The following is a 13,974-nucleotide window of genomic DNA, read 5'->3' on the forward strand; positions in this document are numbered from 1 at the left end:
TAATAGTTTTGTAGGAATAGGATCAAGAGAGCATGTAGTAGCTCTCATATCATAAACTAGCTCTGTCAGTTCCTGTAAGGTAATCAAAGAAAAAGCCCCCATAATATCCTTAATAGGTGTAGTTGGTAAAATTGTGCTGGAGTCCTCCTTAATAGAAGGTGTCTATGGAATCTCATTTCTGATGTCTAGTATTTTATTTTTAAAGAAATGTAAGTAGTCATTGCAGCTGTGAGAGGAGCCAATGTCAAGGGTAGGACTATTAGGGGAATGATTAATTAATTAATAGGGTAGAAAAAAGAAATCTAGGATTATTTTTATTTGTTTAAATTAAATTAGAATAATATGATGATCTAGCCAACGCCAGAGCCTTCCTATATTTAACCAGGTGGCCCTTCCATGCAATGTAATGAACATGCAGTTTAGATACCCGCCATCTCCGTTCTAGTTTACGACCCTCATATTTCATCTTACGAGTTGTATCATTATTCCACGGTGAGCTTTTTTTTTTTTTTTTTTTTTTTTTTTTTTTTTATATAAAGTCACTCTCCGAGTTTTGATTGGTGCTACAGTATCTAAGATACCAGTCAAGTTGGTGGTGTAGGTATTAACCAGCTCATCTACTGATAAGGACTCCAGAGAGTAGCATTGAGCTCAATACATCAGAAAGATTAACAGCAGTTGAAGAATTAATTACCCGGGATTTAAATGTATGGGCCACAGTCTTTGTAGATACTGGCAGATTCACCTCAGAAAGAATGGCAAGATGATCAGAAATAGTAAGATCCAGGGTTAGGACATTCTTTAAAGCTATACCACTAGATCTAAAGTATGGCCACGATTATGCGAACATTTGACATGCAGGATATAATCTAAGGAATCCAGTAGCCTCAAAAATTCCAAGGAGTTAGAATCAGAATCAATGTCAACATATTATTTTGAGCATCGTACTTATCAAACAGTCCAGGTCCTATTCTCCCCAAGAGTGGCAATTAGCACAGATCACCTAGTAAACATCATACGGCACGTTTCAAAGGTCCCTTGGGCAGTTCACAGACTCCCTGCTCTAGAGCAACACAACTTCACCAGGTAACACCAGGTAATGTGCGATTGCCACACAGCTGACAAAATACCCAAAATATATCTTTTTTGAACCTCTGTTCAGTTAACATAATGTTTGGTGCTTTTGTATAACAGTAACATTTTTACAAGATACACTTGCTAATATTTTCAATTTGGGGTTGTGAGTCAACCTTCTTTAATATGTCATATTTATTTTTAAACCCACACGGTGTGCCTTTGATGTGGCCAGTCCATCAACTGAAACCTTTGGCACAAACTGTTCTTTGAATGAACAAAAAAATGATGTTCAAAGAATCAGGTCATCAGGTCAATGAATTCAGTGAGTTTTACATTGAGAATACGCGCTACATGCTGCACTAGTCTGAAATATATGGTCAAAAAAGAACCACACTTCTTCGGAAACCAGTTATTGGTCATTTGTTTTTATTTATTATGAGGAAGAGTGAAAGCTAATAGTTTTAATTCATGATTTGTTTGAATAATAGGAAAGCCATGCAAATCATGTGAAAATAATATTTATTATTATTTAGTCATCTAGCAGACGCTTTTATCCAAAGCAGCTTACAGAGACTTGGGGGTAAACTACGCATCACAACTGCTGCTACAGAGTCACTTACAATAGGACCTCTAAGGATAACGATAATAGTAGATGATTTTAATAGTTGATTCTGTTTATTACAGTAACTGTTTTATACTTTAAAAGATACTTTATAGATTTTTGCAACTGTTACATCAGGATTCTGTGTTTCATTCCATTACCAGAACAGAATGTCCATCAAAGATATTTTTTTGTAACAGTTAATGGATTTCAAGAGTTCATACTTTGTTAGATTGTCACATGACTCCAGGAAAAAGGACACAATGGGTCTGCTCTGGTCTAGATTGTGTCAAACATGTGACGTAATTGTCTTTGAAGTGAAAAGCAGGAATGACATCCTGTAAAGCAATCAAATGACAAATACTGTATACCCCTAGTGTTTGCTTTTGTCACCTTTAGGACAAGTTACCAATATATTAACTGTAACACTGAAAAATGTAAACATACAATGGCATTACAAAAATCCAAACAAACATTGTTAGGCAGTAGCCACTCTGGATTCATGAAAAGCAAATAAACTGATTCTTGACTATTATACTCGGCTACTGTTGCTTGAAAAAGAGACTGAAAGATGGAGATCCCATTTTCCACATAGTTCTTGTGCTTTTTCTGCAAAAAACATTTAAACCAGAAATGATTTTAATTGGAATCCATTTTAATTTTAGGAGAGAAAACATCAAGCAAGAGACCTTAAAAAAAGGACAAGACATAATCCAATAATTTATTAAAGCACTTGTAAAGCCTGTTACAAAAAAAACAAAAAAACACAACAAGCACAATTTTATAATAGAGTACATTCTTGCTCTGTTGTGGCTGCCAGCAGCTATCCCAGAGGCCACTGCATAACAGAAGTAAAAGGTAGAAGGGCTTGGGTGGAGTGTACAGTATGTCGTCATGACAACGTGTGTGAACTTTAAAAAAAGAGTTGCCCGTTAGCCCTCTTAACATATGCAGTTCTCCAGTCACCCTATCATCCTTTTATTTTTCAACAGCAGTAGCATAAACAGATTAATAAATATCCCCTCCCTCCCCTTTGAAGTACCCAATAACATCCTTCCCAAACCAGAAGTACCCGTCTTCATATCCTGAAAACATTTTCTTTCCTCCACCTTGGAAGGAGCCTTCATATCCCCCCACCCTTCTTTATAAGCAGTGGAGTAAAACGTTTTGGTAATATATTGTAAAATCAGTGAGATTTAAGCAACTATTGCTACTCTTTTCCCCCAGTTAGAAACTGATTACGGGAAATTAGTCACCAGTAATTAACAGTGACCGGTGAAGGTAAAATAATATTGGCTGACATTGTGCATGTTTGTGAGGGAGTTTATTCAAAGTGGGAAGGTATTGCTACTGCCCAAACAAACAAGATTTCCCCCACATCTATGAGCAGTAAGTCCTACAGCTCAATTTGGAAGGCATTTTTTGGGAATCAGAGCAGCAAGTCTCATTAAGGCATACAAACCTAGGGATGGAAATATTTCTGTCCTGTTTCAAATCCTATCTGAAGTGTTAGGCCCCACACCGAACAGTGAAACTAGGGGTATAAGTTGCACACAGAACAGTGAACTAAAAGCTTTAGAAGCAAGTGCTGGTTTTGGTAGGACCTGCGTTTGGTTTTGTACAGATGATTCTGAAACAAAGTGGATTCCTACAGTTTTAAAAATCAACCTAGCCATTTATTTGATAAGGAAGATTCATATAAGGAAAAGTGAGATTTAGAAATGGTCCAGTATTGGTTATGCATTTGGTTGGTTATGGTTTATACAGTTGCGAGGTATTAAACCAAATTAAAGGAAAAGAAAGGGTAGGTGACCTCTATTGGGAGCAAGTGGGATTATATCTCTGTGGGCTGCGACTCAAAGCCGTGAACAATCCCAAGCGAAATATATAATTATTTGTTTTAAGAAAGTGAGTCATTTCTTTTGTAAACATGATAGTAAATTGTGTTTGGAAGACCTCACTGGCTACTTGCACAACCTTATTTGTTAAGTGTCAATGTGAGCTCTCTCACTTTGGGCCACAACCCTGCTCTAGTAATATCTAGAAATGGATGATTTTGGGAAGGAGGGGTAGAATCTCACCCCAGTCCAGACCAAGCCTGTATCCTCAAATGGACTGGGAACCTAAAAGTCAGTCAGTCTTAATTAAAACTTGGCACAGTTCTGATGTGTGGGGCACTTCCAGTGGCATTTCCATCCCTGGTTTAATAAACATCAATACACGACAAAGATATATGCTAGTAGACCACAAGAAAGAAAGAAATAAAAAAGAAAGCAACATTTGTTTTTATGACTCTGAGGTGTAGCAGTAAACATTGAAAGAGAACCAACGAACAGTCACTGTGCTTCTAAACTACACAGCAGGGTCCTCTCTCCATTCATTGACAATAAAGTGTTTGTGTTAAGAGTAAAAAAAATATTTACAGGCGACAAGAAGTTTGTTAGTCTGCTGCATATTTGATTAGTGCAGTCATTTTCAACTCTTCCTGTCCCTCATGGCTTGCTAAATCAGCAATTCCAAGTTTTCTATTGGCGTGGTCATGGACTTCCTGTTGTGTGGATGGAGCCCTGCTGTGATTGGACTGCACCGATCACCTGATCCAGGCGCTGCCCCGTCCAGAGACAGATTTCACACTGCAGCGCTTCTTCACAATCATGTTGATGTAGGCTTTCATGATCTTGGTGATCTCCCCAACCTGAAAGAACAACAATAACTTGACTTTCCTTGAGTTTCTTGATATTTTACCACATTACTTTGATCTGCCTGTGTTTAGATCAGTTGAATAGACTACACAAGGACATGTTCACAAAGCATTTGTCAATTTATAAGCTCCTATTCATTAGTTCTGTAACTTTATCAGGTTTCCTTTTCCTTTTACAAAAGTGTGCTGCTAACTTAACACTGGGAAAACCCTTTATAGATATAGTATCTATGTATTTCTTAGCAGATGCCCTTACCCAGGGTGACTTAGTTGTATACAAAAAATACATATAAAAGAATTACAGTACAATTAAGAGCAAGATACAAAATACAATGACTTCAGTCCTAATAAGAGCAAATACAAAACACAGTACGATTTGATATCGCCCACAGTCTTTGAGAAACAAGCCAAGAAACATGCCTAAACTAGAAATGGGCGTTTTTGTGAACTAAAACAAAGCATCCCAGGGGGTATAATTTAATGCGAGTGTCATATCAGATCAGATGTGAAAAAGTTCTGTATAGTGTACCGTCTCTAATACAGCAGACCTCACATGACCTCAATGGCACAGCCATCAAGATCACACATTTAGCATGCTCCCTTCACAGGGATGCTTAAAAACAAGTGGTCTGTTCTTGTTTGTGCTTGCTTATTGGTAAGCACTTACCTGTGGTGTTTCGAAGTACATCTCCCTTTCATCCACAGTGATTTTGTAGGTGCTAGCCAGGGGCGCTCCGAAGAAGACAATGTGCTCGTAGGGGAAGGTTTCCAGGGGCTTGGGTTCTCCCCGCTTGTACACAGAGACGTTGTCTGCACTCACTCCCAGCCAGAGGTCATGGGGGAACCCGCCCTCCTTACACTGCAAGAAAACATCACAGACAATTAGCCTCATTACACCATTGATTATTTGATATTTTATAGCATATTGTAAGGTAGGGCTGCACCCTGTTCAATCTTATTTTCAGTAAATGCATAATAAACCATCATTTGTGAGCCTGTTGTGGGTCACAGGGTGATACTAAAATCATCTTCCAAACACGTAAAAAGACAGTTTTCCACACTTACAAAAGTCATTGAATCTTGACCTCATGAAATCAGATTAACATAACAGTAGTTTATCTGGAGCAGGAGCATAAGTGTGCTGTTTACCAGGAAATAATAGGAGGTGGGTGCCCACTGGCCTGTATCAGGGAGGACTGTTGTAGACAATTAGGTAGACTTGACCTCTGTGCACTTGACAAAAGCGGTCCTTACCTCAACGTCAAAGAGCGTGGAGCCGTACCCCGGCCACTCCTTGATAATAAACATGTACTTGACCATAGCCTGGTGCTGGGGCAGGCCCTGCAGCCGTGTCCACTTCTCCAGCACGCCGGTGCGGGCGGCTGACAGCTCCTCCTTCACCCACATCTCCAGCATCTGCTCTTCCTCCATGCGCTGCTTCTTCATGGTGCCTGTCTTGAAGCTGCGCCGCAGGGTTCCCTCCAGGAAGCTGGTGCGCCGCCGCTCCAGGGTGTGGCCCATGCTGCTGCTGCCAATGCCGCTGCCGGCGCCACTCTTGGTGGACTGCAGGATGCGGCTGCGTAGACGCCCCACTGGGTAGACGCTGTCCAGACTCCAGCCTGCCCGGCCCATGTCCCCATGCAGGTACTGCAGACGTAGGGCAGCCAGGTGCTGAAGAGTCTCCTCTGGGGCAGGCAAGTGCCCGCTGATCAGAGTTTCATGGGCCTGTGAGGAAAAGATGCAAGAGAGAAAAAGAGAGGGGGTTCGTTTTTCTGAGGTACTTAACTCCTTTTTTCTGATACGATATCAAATGTATCAAGGCTAGACTCAATTTAATAGATACTACTTTGTTCCTTTCCCCATAGAAACCGAGTCAATTCCGCACAACAATAGGGCTTAACATTTTAAAATCCTGTAACATTGGACTGTATTCCAAATAGCTCCTGGGGAACACTGCAATTGTAGGTGGAATACAATATAAAGTTCTGGAATACAACAGTTCTCGGTCACGTAAACATAGCTTTCACAAGGCTCGGTTGTATCTTCTACAGCAGGCATTCTTGCATAAATTGACCAATTTGTGGATTCTGAATTGTTCACATTTGTAGAATATGGACAGGGCTGTGGTTGGGGGTTTACTGAAGAGGCTAACCTGCTCAAACATGAAGGCAAACTCCACCCCCTCCTGGGACACGCTCTCCACATCCAGGAAGCAGTAGAGTTTGAAGTAGAGCTGCCATTGGCCTTCCTCCTCCTCTTCCACAGTACCTGCCAACCTGCAACAGAACAGGATCACACATCAGAACAGTGTCACTGCTGATCAGTAAAGCTGGTTCTTCACTTACTGATGGACTAAGGCTTTGTGCTACAAGTTTGTATTGTATTTGACAAAATCGGGGAGTTCCAAAATAAAGGTGACATGACAGTTCTGTGTCATATACAGTATTTTAAAATCTGAAGTGGTTTTATACATGATTTGCTTAATTATTTAAAGATTATGCTCTAAAATATAACAAACATGCTAAATTATCTGTTCGACAAGCCTGAAAGAGGGTTCCTGTAGGTGTTAGGAATGGGGGCATGAACGGCAGTAGATTTTTATAGACTTTTTACTTTGATGCTTTCTACTGTCATGTTTATTCATCTGCAACACTGGCATATTTTTGTGAATGACGAGTATACGACAATGTTGGAAAAAAATAATATTTTATCAGCAAAAGGAACATTTGAGATTTTTGTCTCATTTAAAAAGAGGGTGTTTCCTGAAAAAAAAAAAAAAAAAAACATTTTGCAATAAAGAAAACATACAGAAGCAATTTAATACAATGGCAACCCCACCTCTCAAATTTGGCCAGCACGTCAGACACGATGACTCGGCTCTCCACAGCTCTGTCTATTGCCTGGTTGTGCTCGAAGAGGGCAAACATGTTGCGGCTGTCTTCCATAGCCAGGCCTCGAATCAGCTTCTCTACTACCTGCGAATGGAGCAGAGAGAAAGAGGTTGGTAACAGCCAGCAGGACCAGACTCAATACCTATATCCCCAGGGCAAGCAGCAAAGTGACAATGGGCTTGGTTTCAACATAGTCTGGGATGTCATATGCCTTGCTCCCAGTTTTATGAGGGTGACTTGGTAACAGAGGCCAACCCAGTTAACACATCATATTGCTAAATATAGATTAGTAGTGCTACTGTGTTTATATCAGAAATAAAAGTATGTTAGTATATTTTAGTACATGTTAGTATATATGGTTAGTATAAGTTATGGATGTAGATTAACAACAACAAGTAGTCACTTAGCAGACACTTTCATCCAAAGCGACTTGGAGACTAGGGGGTGAACTATGCATCATCAACTGCTGCTGCAGAGTCACTTACAATAGGACCTCGGTTTTACGTCTCACCCGAAGACGGAGCACAAGGAGGTTAAGTGACTTGCTCAGGGTCACACAATGAGTCAGTGGCTGAGCTGGGATTTGAACTGGGAACCTCCTGGTATCAAGCCATTTTTTTTAACCAACGACCACCAAGTATCCTAAAAACTGTACATGTGCCACTCTTTAGAATCTGCATGTTCAGCTTCCATTGCTATGCGAGTGTAAGTATGTGTGTGTGTAAGAGCTCGGGGTGATGCTTACCTCTCCCGCAGTGGTGTGGGAGTTAATGGAGATCTTGCAGGAGCCTCCTCCATGGCAATAGACAGTGGTGGTCATCTCCTGCCGGGTAAGTAAAGCCGCAATCTCCTCCTGTGACGGGACAAACTCCCGCGACTTGGTCTTCTTCAGAGACTCGCCAATAAAATGGGCGTACTTCTCAATCTCTGTGCCCAGGAACTGATCTCTAATCCTGGTGAGGGGAAACACGAATGCACCAAATCAGTTACTGAAACTCCAGCCTATCGTATTTCGACAAACAATCATCAAGGAAGAGATTCTCAAGCACAATTTTTTCAGGGGGAAAAAAAAAATGGCCAAACCAGAAAGAAAACATTTGATTTAAGGGCTTGATTGTCTTTCGATTTTCATTTTAGATTTATAAATTGCCGTTTTCAGTTTCAGGAAAAAAACAAAAATAAATAAGAATTGTGCCAACAACAATCTGGAGTAAAGCGCATTGAGAAGCTGGCCTGCGAGGCGTTGAGGAGCAGTGCTGACCTCTTCAGGTGGAACTTGAGATAGCGGAGGATGGCTCGGCTGGGCAGGAATGTGCAGCTCATGCAGGTCAGGAGGTGCCAGTGGGCGCAGTTGGCAGGGCTGTTGGGCTGGGGCACATGGTTGGTCTGCTTGATGATCTGACAGTAGACCTCGTCTCTGAGTGTCCGCAGGTCCTGGCAGGTCTGCAAAATGCCCTGGATTATGGGCACCGGGTCTGACACAGTCTCCATCTCCTGCAGGGAGTTGAACATCTTCACCGCCTCATCCTGCATACTGGCATAGCCCTTCTCTCTTTGAACTGGCATCAAACATATAGGAAAAGGGACAAAGGACAGATAGATTAGTTGATTTAGCAATACACTTTCAAGTGGTTATAATAAATCAATACAATTAGTCTTTAATTAAACAATAAACCTCAGGATTGTACTTAATTATGGCAACGCTTTCCTTATGGTGCATATTTGATGACCAAATAAAAGCAACAGCAACTGTGATAAAGATAATGGACGGTGTGGGGCATGTTATTTAGCATTCGCAATTAATAAATACACAGTTATCACATGTTTTGTTATTTGATACTTTAAAACACTGCTATAAGTAGAGCTATAATTAAAATGAATTTAAAGTTTAAGTTATACGATTCTCTTAAATTGTTTCTCTAATTTTTTTCCTTTAAAAAAAATAATAGGGAGGCAATTAACGATATGCTTTGCAAACATTAATGAGCAAAAATAAATCAGTCAGTCAAACTCAGAAACAAAGAAGACTACTTAAATTAAACCTACACATCAAAAGATCAAAATACATCCAGCATTTAATTATTTAAATCTGCCACTGTTCAGATCAATTTATTAGACCACAGGGTAATATAGTTCAAGCGGGTTTTAATTGAGTCTGAACTTGTCCCTTAACCCTTAGAACACAGGGCATTCCATTCACAACATTAAACATGCGCTCAACTGTAAAGTATGAGAAACGATTTCAAGCAGATGTTTCTGCAAAGGTTTCTAGTATCACCTCCCTCTACAGGCAATGTGGAGAAGCTTATATTGCCACAGCTTGCACTAGGCCTTTTGCCTTCAGTGCTGCCAATACAGCACTGAATAGGGCAGCAGTGTGGAGTAGTGGTTAGGGCTCTGGACTCTTGACCGGAGGGTTGTGGGTTCAATCCCCAGTGGGGGACACTGCTGTTGTACCCTTGAGCAAGGTACTTTACCTAGATTGCTCCAGTAAAAACCCAACTGTATAAATGGGTAATTGTATGTAAAATAATGTGATATCTGTATAATGTGAAATAATGTATAATGTGATATCTTGTAACAATTGTAAGTCACCCTGGATAAGGGCGTCTGCTAAGAAATAAATAATAATAATAATAATAATAATAATAATAATAATAATAATAATAATAATAATCATTAAATCAAAACTCTTACGGTTCATGTTGATGTCTCCATAAGGAAGGGGCAGAAGCGGGGAGTGCAGTGGGTGCTGGGTGTATCTCAGGATGGGGTTCCTCCTGTACATCTGCTCCACAGCCTCTGAGTTCAAACTGTTCTCCTGTCAAAACAGAACCAGCCTGGATCAACTGTTGTTTTCAAAGTACCCGAACGAAAACATTTCATTTTCAACCGTTATTATGGCTAATTTTAATATCTCTATCACACTCGGACAAATATTACAGCTACCATGTGACCGTATTATCTTGATACAGGCCCCCATATTGACAACTTCAGAGCACAAAGACACACACAGAAACAGCCTTGTGAAATATCTTCTTAATAGATCCACTACAAAAAAACTTAATGCACACAAACACAGGTAACAGGTAAATCTATTGTTACTTTAAACAGCCTTATCTCATATTTCAATGGGACCATGACAATCTCATCCCACTTGAGCACCTCCTCCAGTGACACTCTGACCTTCACACCGAACAGCACAGCATTGTAAAACACTATGATGGAAACTGAAAGAACAACATTGTGCCGCCACAAAACATCGAACCCTACAATGCTTCATCCGAGCCCTGGCTGACTGCTCTTACCTTGATATCCCGGATGAGCTGCTGAGTTGGCGTCTCTATGGGCACCTTGCCGTCAATGACGCCCTGTATGGCCGTCGCCCACCTCATCGCCTCATTCAGCAGCTTGGTGTACAGCCGGTAGGAGTGCTTGCGGCCGTGGACTATGATGTTCCAGTAGCCTGCGCAATTACACAAGAATTATTATATATTGCATGTTCCTTAAATGTTTTCAATACAAGTAAATGTCATCGTCAGTTATTAACATGAAGTCTTGTAAGTAAGTAACGCAGTATTTAGGAGGGCACAGAACCCAGTTTGAGCATTAACCTTTTTATTATTTACACATCAGAATTCATAAGAACTCACATTTAAAAAAAGTGCTTCTGAAAAAACTAAATTTGGGGAAGCATATTGCACCTGCTTCAGGTTTGTGATGTTTCACTTATGGGCTTCAGTGAACAGACAATGCTAATATGCTATCCTGACAGTCTTGAGAATCAATTGGCTAATACTGATCTAAGCAGAAACAATACACAAATCATTCCTTAAAATCAGCACTAGTGGTCACCCTGAAAGAAGCACCCTTTGACCCCCCCCATAGGGCGGCCCCTCTAAGGCAGGGCTGAAGCACACTGGCCTGGCAGCATGCATAGCCTCCCCTTCTCTACAGATAGAGAAGTTTCCAGTTCCATCAAATCAAATGACAAGCACGAGAGCTAAAATAAATATGTAAGAAATCAATGAGTGAAATGACATACCGGTTTCTTTGAAGATTCTCTCATCAGGCTGTGCCACGGAGCAGAGGCTGTTGAGGACGAGCGTGCCGAGTTTGGAGGCGCTGCGCTCGGAGGACTTGTAGTAGTCCAGCGCGTTGCTGGTGAGGACAAACCAGCGCTTCTTCAGCTTGAGCGAGGTGTTCTTCCCTCCAGACTTCACCTCCTTGTGGAGCCAGCCTGGAAAACGGGGTGGCAGGGTTAGAGCAGGGAGACTCCAGGAGCACTTTCAAAGCAGAACCGCACAATGATTGCCTAGCTGGCTTAGTTAGTATGCTGGCCAACCAGAGCAAATGGTTCTGCCCAGTGTAGTGAATAATAGCAGAGCATCATGGGTAATTTGAAGGCCCTCCATATTCACCTCTCACGAGGAACTCCTGCCCATCAACCTTGGAGTCTCCCTTTGGTTTCTGCAGCAGGCTGATCCAGTGGTGCATCTCCTCCGGCATATCCGTGTTGCAGTGGATCACACGATTGGCCGTGATGATCACAAAGGAGTTCTGCCTGAAGGAAGGAGAAACGCAACAGAACTTGCATTGGCGAACCGTTCGGTCTGCAGGGTTTTCATTCAGCTGCATCAAAAAACCACTTCCATTCAGTCAAAGGATTTTTATTGTTACAAGTACTCTCCTCCTAGTATTAAATAATGGGTCAAATAATGTTGTAACATCACATTCAAACTTTTAACCGAGTAAATTAAATAGTTTTATAAATATATATTTTATTAAAAATAGGACATTTTATTTAAGTTAGTATAGTTTATGTCCCGAAAAACAGTTAAAAACATTAAAGATGATTACTCAAAGGGTTAACTTTATTTAACCATTTGCATCAGTTAAACTTCACATGCACCGCAGCCCAAATCTTAAACACTGAACCATTCCTGTGTTTGACCACTAGAGTGCAGTGCAGTAGAAAATGTACAGAGGCATGGATGTACCTGTCAGGATTGTCGGAGGCACATACTGAGTCAATCAGGCCAACATCCAAAGTCCCCTATAATAAAGAACAAATACTCTATACTTTACACACATACTTACACTTTAACACTGGCTATAGTAATGATGGGACATTACAGTTCCGGTAACTAGGTCAGAATTAAAGTCCCTCAGACTGGTAATGCTAATATTACATAGTATTTACTGTGTTTTACTGGGAAAAGGGTTTTATTTAAGAATTGTACACTGGATCCATGAAGTGGTACCAAACATTCCCAGTAAAGACCAGTGAGCTTTAATTCCTAATTGAAGATACATAAAATAAAATAAAATAAAATGTATTCGCACAGTTTAGATGGCAAACCAACATTTGTAAAGGACAAATTATGCCAACGAAACTAAATAACCTTTAGGGGCTGTATTAGCAGTGTGCGATTTGAAGGGGGGGGGGGGTTTCCCTGACTCTGCTTTTTTCCTGTCATCTCGGGGGGGGGGGGGGGTAAATGTATCCCCCCCCACCCCCGATAAAAGATTTTGAGTTTACAATGGTTTTTCTTCAGAACATTTTAAAACATCCGATATTTAAAATTTCAAATGTATGCTGCATCACTTCTGCGCAAACTGACTTCAAAAAGCCCTGTCTAAACATTTCAGGTGGTAAAATCTGTAGCACACTGTATTCATGATGAGGCGGATCATGAAGTTCGGCTGTATGAAGAAGTGGATCAGGCTCAGATTCCACTCACCCTTCATTGTCATGCTGTACGCACCGTAGCAAGACAAATTAACCATGAAAATCAACTATGTGAACGTCATTCAGTTGCAAACCGTTATTTTTTATTATTATCGGAAGTGCATACTATACTAAAAAAAAAGAAATTAAGAGATTAGTTATCAATAAGGTTATGTGCAACAACGCAAATACTCGTCAGGAGTGCGTTTTAACATTATTTCAGTTGCTGTAAGCGTAGGTAGTTTTTGTTATTGTCTTTTGATACCGTACCCAATAAAATAATAACAAAGGCATTTATCCTGTATGATGGCAGATTTGGCAAATGTGTGACTCCTACAGCTTTTTTAGCAGTCGATTCAGTATAAATAAGTAACTCAGTGATTCTCTTAACTGTTTAAATTGTGTACTACAGATGTAGCAAGGCTTGCCATGATGTTTTGTTATTTGTCTATTTATCCCCCCCCCCCCCACTGGAAATTTGACAAATCGCACCCGGTGTATTAGTAATAGACAAAGTGGTAGACAAGTGGTAGTAAAACTGTTTCAGGATGAGAGCTATACTGTGTAAAATTATACATTTTTATTAACATTACGTTTCGGGTAAATGTATAAAAATAACGCTGTAATTGACACCAAATTGAGACTGAAAAAAAAGGTAGGGATTGAAAATGAAGCCAAAAAAGAAAAATTGTGCACCCCGCAGGATATGACTCATTTAACTGGAAGTGGGTCAGAGGAGGCAGAGGATGCATAGCGCTGCAAATACTGCTGCATTGAGCTTTATGTTGAAAAATGAAACTGAACACCACATTAAACTAAAACAATAAAGTGAACAGAGACAAGCAATCAATTTATGAGGCTTTTACACATGCTATAATAAAAAGAAAGCACAGAATGACTGTTAATGAGTTTGTCAGCACTCTGCTTTGCTGGACAGCTACTGTTTATTGCACAGGTATGTATTGGTGACTTT

At 40.5% G+C, this 13,974-nt stretch overlaps 1 protein-coding gene across 2 annotated transcripts in view; it reads right to left on the minus strand.

Moving 5' to 3' along the window:
• Positions 1-2,385: 2,385 nt before the first annotated feature.
• LOC117426922 (unconventional myosin-X-like) overlaps positions 2,386-13,974 on the minus strand; it is a 108,359-nt gene continuing 96,770 nt past the window's right edge. For both annotated transcript variants that reach the window (XM_059033497.1, XM_059033498.1), the window contains exons 30-41: positions 12,271-12,326; positions 11,692-11,834; positions 11,316-11,510; positions 10,579-10,736; positions 9,968-10,091; positions 8,532-8,829; positions 8,016-8,223; positions 7,218-7,354; positions 6,532-6,655; positions 5,634-6,104; positions 5,047-5,238; positions 2,386-4,373 (exon numbers count right to left, since the gene is read on the minus strand). In XM_059033497.1, coding sequence (XP_058889480.1) covers positions 4,269-4,373; positions 5,047-5,238; positions 5,634-6,104; positions 6,532-6,655; positions 7,218-7,354; positions 8,016-8,223; positions 8,532-8,829; positions 9,968-10,091; positions 10,579-10,736; positions 11,316-11,510; positions 11,692-11,834; positions 12,271-12,326 — 2,211 coding nt within the window. In that variant the 3' untranslated portion in view covers positions 2,386-4,268. The remainder of the gene's footprint in view (positions 4,374-5,046; positions 5,239-5,633; positions 6,105-6,531; positions 6,656-7,217; positions 7,355-8,015; positions 8,224-8,531; positions 8,830-9,967; positions 10,092-10,578; positions 10,737-11,315; positions 11,511-11,691; positions 11,835-12,270; positions 12,327-13,974) is intronic.

The sequence above is a fragment of the Acipenser ruthenus genome, chromosome 11, assembly GCF_902713425.1.
Source record: "Acipenser ruthenus chromosome 11, fAciRut3.2 maternal haplotype, whole genome shotgun sequence".
Taxonomy (NCBI): domain Eukaryota; kingdom Metazoa; phylum Chordata; class Actinopteri; order Acipenseriformes; family Acipenseridae; genus Acipenser; species Acipenser ruthenus.